Below are 7,258 nucleotides of genomic sequence, written 5' to 3' on the forward strand. Positions count from 1 at the left end.
ACGGCTCTCGAGCCACATGCAGCTCTTTGGCCCCTTGAGTGTGGCTCTTCCACAAAATACCACAGCCTGGGTGAGTCTATTTTGAAGAAGTGGCATTAGAAGAAGTTTAAAAAATTTGGCTCTCAAAAGAAATTTCAGTCGTTGTACTGTTGACATCTGGCTCTATTGACTAATGAGTTTGCCGACCACTGCTCTAGACAGTCATGCCACTCACTCCCCAACTTTCTTTGGGTAAATATTAGTCATTTTGTCAGAGGCCTTTTCTGAACTCCCTCACTAAAAACAAGTCTGCTCCCCATGCCCTCTCTAACCCTGTTTAATCTCTGCACAATGCTTCTAACTACCTTCAAGTTATTAGTCTTATCACCAGGTAAGCCCCCCAGATTACCTCACTGGCCACATCCCTATTGCCTGGCTTGTTGCTATTGCTCACTAAACATCTGCAGTAGAAAGGAAAGGCCCTGCTGCAGTCCAGACCCAATAGTTATAGTCTGTCTACCTGAAGAGAGCAGAGGGAAGCAATCTGAGGGGCGTGCCTTCCTCCAGACATCAGATCATCATCCAAGAAACAGCCAGCAGGAAAATGGATGGAATTAAACAGAGAGAAGGGAAACGGGGGGCTGAAGAAAAGCAAGGCGCTGGAGGGGGCCCGCAGGCAAGTGGCCACACCTGCCCGGGGAGCTCAGTCGCCCTCCAATTGGACCTCCTGAGGAAATGGGGTTGAAGGTACCTTGGTTTTTCTGTCAGAAGCCAGGCTTCTGACAAATCTGATCCCAAGGACATGATGTCAACTACCATTTAAGAGGATAAAAAAAAAGAATGCCTTCAATCCACTTGAGGTTGCTCTGACAATGGGAGGCACGTGGGCAGCTGATGTGAGTAAAAGAAATATAAGCCTAGCTCTGTGTCAGGACAACTCAACAATCAAGATGACAAAGCTACTGGAGGCAAGGAGGGAGGAGCGAGAATCCACTTGATCCTCAAGGCACATATGTGGCATTTCCACCTCTTCCCTTCCACCTCAATATAGCATGATAGCATGCTATTAGGAGGTGCTTGGCTGGTAAGTTTTCATTTTCCCTTCTGGCACCACAGGCCTTTCTCTGAGGCCATGCTCATGCTGTGTTCTGCTAGAAGGCACCAGAAGAAACCTTGAGAGTGACATCAAGGCTACTACTGATAGCCACCAGAAGTATAGAGGAAGGCAATCAAAAGGAGACACAGAAACTGGATATGGGATTGGGGTGCAGTGGAGAAGGGGGTACACAAGGGGCTCCTACCACTTGGGAACAGAAAAACAGAAATCTGTAATAGGAAATTATTAAGGCAGCCAGGCAGAGCAAAGCAGATATGAAAACTAGGGGGTATCATGAGAAACCCTTCTCCCTTCTTAAGGCCCAGGAAGCTTCCTGCCTTTGAATTTTTATGATAATCTCCCTGCCCCCCTCCCTGCCAATCATTTTCCCACAAGGTGGATCTGTTCCCAATGGCATAAAAGTTTAACTACTACAGATGAAATCTCAAAGTGCTTACCCATTCCTCTCACGCCCCCACAGGTCTGAAACAGGTTCTTCCTGGGAAGCTGGTGGCAAAGGCCCACAGGAACAAAGCCACCCACCTGAGAACCACCTATTCTGTGAGCATGAGACAGAGCTGACTTCTCACTAAGGTGCCTTTGTAAGGCTTATAAAAAATGAAATAAAAAAAGAAAGCTTTTGTCCTAATGCATGCCAGGGTCCTGCTGCTGTGCTGGGAACGTGTGGGTGGGTGCCACCCTCAAGGAAAAGCATAGACTTTGAGAAGAGGCACTGGGAACCCTGATGGTGTTCTAGGTCCCACGACCATCTGTTCTCTTAGAGAAAGGCTCCAGGAATGCTGTGTGGGGACAACTCATCAAGAGGCACAGTGAAATGTGGCTCTGCCTACGTATTGGTGCCCAGTCCTGCCACCAGCACCAGCAGACGGGTAGGACTGATGTAGCAGCCAATTATCTGAATGTGGCTACTTACAAACTGGGGGTGAGGGGAGGGGTGCAGAAATCACCTCATCACCTGAGCTCATCTCTGCCCAGCTGGCTGTGGGAAGTGAATGAACTGCCCACTCACCCCCACACAGTAAAAGGCAATGGTTACTCTTCTCATCCCACTGATCACAAATAACCACACTGACGAGCTTTCCTCCACCAGACGCCTCCCTAGGTTCAGGTGCTGATTGTGGCTTACAAAGACAGTCATTTAAAATGTCAAAACCACCTTCCAGTTTCCTTCACAGGCGTCAGACTGTTCCTTACAAAGATGGATTTCAATACCTCCACTTCCATAGCCTTTTAAAAGGTTCTAGTCTTGACGAAACCCGTTTGGCTCAGTAGCTAGAGCGTCAGCCTGCAGACTGAAGGGTCCAGGGTTCGATTCCGGTCAAAGACATGTACCATGGTTGTGGGCACATTCCCGGTGGGGGGTGTGCAGGAGATGGCTGATCAAGAATTCTCTCTCATTGATGTTTCTAACTCTCTATCCCTCTCCCTTCCTCTCTGTAAAAAATCAATAAAATACTTTTAAATAAATAAATAAATAAATAAATAGTTCTAGTCCTTGGCATGTCGACCCCCAGAGAAGAAGGGAGACGTTAAATGCCTTTTTTCCTTCACCAGAGGAGAGGGCTGCCTCCATGGTCTGGGAGAGAAGGGTAAAGCTTGGAAAGGCAGGTCTGAGCCACTCAGAACTGCTTACAGCCTCCTACCCAGGCAAAGTAGCAGATGAGAAAAGAGAGAACAAAAAGAGGAAGGAAGAGGAACAGAGAGAAGGATGGAAAGGGGGAGGAAGGGGAAGGAGGAGGGGGAGGGAAAGTGATTCATATCAGCAATTGTAGCTACACCAACCCCCCCTCTCCACCCACAGACCGGGAGTCTCCGCCTGCGCAGTCTCCCCACCCCCTCCTCAATTCAGCCCAGGAGGACCTTGTAAGGGCATAGACTAAAAAATGGTCTCAAGGTGCTGGGCTCGGATGTGAATTCTGGCTGAGGGTCTACCATTTCCTCTGGCTTCCGTTACTGTTTGTTACCCTAACCGGGCCCGTTTCCTCATCTTTAAAATGGAGATGAGAAGAGTCTCCAAGGAGGGCTGCGGGACTGAATGACACGTTCTGTCAGCCAGGGCCATCCATGCCACTGAAGCCTGGATGTGTTAAGTGTCTCAAAAGTAACAAGAGGCAAAAGGCCGTGCGGATCTGGCTTCTCCGCGGCCAGGCCGGGCCACAGCAATGGCTTAGGAACTGGGACGTTCTTTTCTCCTCCCGGCAGAGGGGCTGAAGCCCGACCTCCCGGGGCGAAAGGCCGCTCGGCAGATTGGGAAGTGCCTCGCCCTTCTAATCGCCGAAGAAGGGAGGGCCGGACGGGGCGGGGTGCGGGCGGGGTGAGGGTGGAGGTGGGGGTGGGAAGTAGGGTGTCCACCGGGACCCAAATCCTTTCTGAAGGTCCCTGCCCGGGGCTCTGCCAATTTCCTGAGCGTAACCATGGACGAGAGCCTTCGCTTCCCCCAGCCTCAGTTTCCTTATCTGTGCAGTGGGCATAGGAGCAGCATCTGAGGCACAGAACTGCTTGTGAAGGGCAAGGTAATACCCGGTCCGAGGCCGGCGCCGGCTCAACCGGTCGCGGGTTCCACAGGCCGGAGGCTGCCCCTCGGGGGCGCTGCCACCGCCCAGGCCTCGGCCTCCGGCCACGCGGGCCTCGCCGCCGCCACGCCTCAGGCCTTTGCCCCCAGGCCGCCCTCCCGGTGGCTCTCCTCCTCTTCCTCCCCGCCTCCGGGCCCGCCGACTCACCCGTGTAGTGCACCACACAGGTCTGGCCGCGCTTCGGGAAGGTGCGCCCTGAGGAGACAGACGACAGACGGGCGCGGTGAGCGGATGCGCGCGGCAGCGGGGGCCCCAGGACCGTCGGATGCGCCTACTCACCGTCTCCGGGGGAGATGGTCTCCACCTGCACTCCCATGGCGGCGGCGGCGGCAGCGGCGGCGGCGGCGGCGGGCGGGCGGGCGGGCAGCGCGATGGACGGCGTGGACCGAGAGCGGATCTGGCGATTGCGCGGCTCTGCCCCGGCCCTCGCGCGACGCCTGCGCACGCGCGCCCCGCCCTGCACGCCCCGCCCTGCGCGCGCGCCCCGTACACTCACGGCGCGCACGTCCCCGCGCCAGGGAACCGGAAGTCCGGAGGCCTGCGGTGGCTACCTTGCGGATGCTCTCGTGCGGACTCTAGACCTACCCCGCCCCCGCCCCGCTTCCTTTCTCTTAGCGTCCGGCCAAGCCGGCATCTCTTTAATCAAGTTTCTGCATCAGGAATGGGAAGACTAGTTGGGGATCCGACGGTAAATGAATAGGTGACTTTCAGCAGGTTCACACTAAGTACACACTCATCCTGTAAAAAAGGATGATTGTGAGGGTGCAGCGCAGATGTGCGTACAAATGGTTCAAGATAAGGATCTCTGCTTTTCGACGTTGGAGGAGTCATTGTGTACCCTGGATTCATTGATTCATACCTTACTTTGTGCTAGGTGCTGGGGAAAGAGCAGAGAAGGAGACAGATTCAGTCCCTGATCTCATAGAACTTAAACTTTGGTGAGAGACAACCAATAACCACAGAGGTAAATGTCAAGTTTCAAACTTGTAAGTTGTGTGAGAGCGATCCCTGTCGTTATGTTCTGAGACAGAATAGAGAGGCCTGTCTCAGCCTGGAGTGTAGTGAAATGCTTCCTTAGGTAGCTAGGTTTAGCCAAGGTCTGAAAGAGTTGACCAGCTGTGTGTGTTGAGCTGGGAGAGGCAGAAAGAACACGCAGGAGGCATTGTGGCAGGTGGGAAGCATTGTGATGTCATAGGAGGGAAGCATAGTGACTTGAAGGAGCATTGTGACAGTCGAGGACAGTGGTAGGCAAACTCATTAGTCAACAGAGCCAAATATCAACAGTACAACAATTGAAATTTCTTTCGAAAGCCACATTTTTTAAACTTAAACTTCTTCTAACACCACTTCTTCAAAACAGACTTGCCCAGGCTGTGGTATTTTGTAGAAGAGCCACACTCAAGGGGCCAAAGAGCCACAGTTTACCGACCATGGGTCTGGGACCTGCGTGTGTTCCTCAGGTGTCTCAAATATGACTTTAAAGTTCTTTGTCACTCTTCCCATCATCTGCATTCCCTTCCTTACAATCTCAGGGACCTTGTGACTTAAACTGCTGTCTTATTATTATTTTTTTTAATATATTTGTATTGATTTCAAAGAGAAAGGGAGAGGGAGAGAGAAACACCAATGATGAGAGAGGATCATTGATCGGCTGCCTCCTGCACACCCCACACTGGGGATGGAGCCTCTAACCCAGGCTTGTGCTCTGACTGCCCTGACTGGGAATGGAACCGTGACCTCCTGGTTCATAGGTCAATGCTCAACCACTGAGCTAAGCTAGCCAGGCTTTCTCTCTTTTAATGGCCCAGAGGCAGGTAGGACAGACAGCTTGGCTTCACAGGCTCTCCAGAGGATTGTGTTCCTTTACTTGTGCCTCTCTGTCTGTAGGATCCTACCTTCCTCTGCATGGTCCAAGCTGACTCCAACATTCTTGCATTCCAACCAGTGGAAAGGGGGAGTGAAAGCTTACCCAGTCCCTTTAGGTGCATGACCTAGAAGTTGCACACATCTCTTCTTCACACATCTCATTGGCTACAACCTATTTGTATGGCCAAATTTAGCTTCTTGTGTGCCCAGTGAAAAATAGGAGTTCTGTGCTTATAGAAAAAGGGAAGAACAGGTATTAAGAGCGCCCCCCCCCCAAAAAAAAAGGTGGGGGGAAGAAGCCTGCAATCATTGTATAATGCAAACCAAGGACCTTTGGTCTGCAGGTCAATGCTCTATCCACTGAGCCAAACCAGCTAGGGGCAAAGAGTTTTTACATTTTTGGTTACTTTATTTTTCAGTTCAAAGAGTTCCATTTTGTTATTTACATATGAATTTGCTTAAACTTTCTATCTTTCCATTTGTTTCTAGATGGTTTGTCCTTACTGGAGCATGTTTATAGTAGCTGTTTTAAAGACTTTGTCAGATAATTCCAACAGCTGTGTACTCTCAGCATTTGTTGATTGTCTTTTCCTTTGTGAGTTGAGATTTTCATGTTCCTTCATATGTGTTAGCTCTGATCAAATAATCAAATCAATTTTGCCTCCTCTGGAAACTGACCTTTAGATCATTTCACAACTGACATTCTCTTTCGCTTAGACCACATTCCATTTGCTAAGAACAGTAACTTTCCCCTCCAGACTTGCCCAGGATCTGGACCTGCCGAGAGAATTCTCCATAGAAAAAAAATCCTCCTAGAGTCATTTAAAATTTCTGACTCTCTGTCCCTGGCTGCTGATGCCATTTTGGTTCAGCTCATCTGGTCTCCAAATGATCTAATAAATTTGTAATCCCTTGCCACTTTTGTCCTTGTGCATTTCTTCTTTGGTGACCCTAACAATATGTCAAATAATATTGGAATATATCCTGAACATTTTGAATGTCATGATACAATATTGAGTCTTTTTAAACTCCCATGGAAGATTGTGATATATTTTGTTTTAGTAAGCAATTGACCAGGTTGGTCTTGGGCTAGATGTGGTAGTCTGAAAATGCTCCTTGATTCAGGCTTCTGAATAACAGGATTCTAGGGGCTGGATCCTGAGGAGGCGTGGTGGCACAACCCAGGATGAGGGATGCTCGACAGATGCTCCTGAGAGGGACAATAATGCTGACATGAAAATAATATTGTCAGGCAGACTTACAAATTCCAAGTATCATAAGCTGCTAGATAAGAGTGTCATTCTGTCATAGAGTTAGCAGATGGAAATACATCAAGCCCAAATGGTTTATTATTTACATAGACAGCAAAAGCAAGATCAGCAATGGTGTTAGCATCCCTAGTCCACAAGATAATACTGAAACAAAAGGGACTCGGTAACATGAAACAAGAATAATAGGATCCCAATTCCATGCTGCAGCTAAGCCATTTGACAGCCTGAAGCTGGAAGGAAGGTAAGGGGATGAACCCCGAGCTCATCAGAATCAGGGTGACAGGTGAGAAAGAGCCTATGGCTGCAGAAATGGGGGATAGAAATGGGGGAGCCTATGAGGATAGAAACGGCCTTGTGGCAGCTTCTCTCATGACCACCTGACTCCTCATGTTCCAGGAGGATCCTTGGATGTTCGATCAAGGCAGAGGTCAGCTGTGGTTAAGCCTTGCCTA

At 49.9% G+C, this 7,258-nt stretch overlaps 1 protein-coding gene and 1 long non-coding RNA gene across 3 annotated transcripts in view; one reads left to right on the plus strand and one right to left on the minus strand.

Moving 5' to 3' along the window:
• The window catches only part of FKBP1A (FKBP prolyl isomerase 1A), a 28,978-nt gene extending 24,858 nt beyond the window's left edge, over positions 1 to 4,120 (minus strand). The window contains exons 1-2 of one of the 2 annotated variants that reach the window (XM_036419659.2): positions 3,949 to 4,120; positions 3,817 to 3,864 (exon numbers count right to left, since the gene is read on the minus strand). In XM_036419659.2, the coding sequence (XP_036275552.1) occupies positions 3,817 to 3,864; positions 3,949 to 3,985 (85 nt within the window). In that variant the 5' untranslated portion in view covers positions 3,986 to 4,120. Of the gene's footprint in view, positions 1 to 1,533; positions 1,553 to 3,816; positions 3,865 to 3,948 lie in introns of those variants that run through there. The other variant, XM_045574526.1, reaches the window with a different exon arrangement.
• Positions 4,121 to 4,261: 141 nt separating this feature from the next.
• On the plus strand, positions 4,262 to 6,459 carry LOC118708358. Its single transcript, XR_004984554.2, has 2 exons — positions 4,262 to 4,633; positions 6,025 to 6,459. It is a non-coding gene; the product is annotated as an uncharacterized LOC118708358 (long non-coding RNA).
• Positions 6,460 to 7,258: the final 799 nt, after the last annotated feature.

The sequence above is a fragment of the Pipistrellus kuhlii genome, unplaced genomic scaffold, assembly GCF_014108245.1.
Source record: "Pipistrellus kuhlii isolate mPipKuh1 unplaced genomic scaffold, mPipKuh1.p scaffold_m20_p_6, whole genome shotgun sequence".
In the NCBI taxonomy this organism is placed as follows: domain Eukaryota; kingdom Metazoa; phylum Chordata; class Mammalia; order Chiroptera; family Vespertilionidae; genus Pipistrellus; species Pipistrellus kuhlii.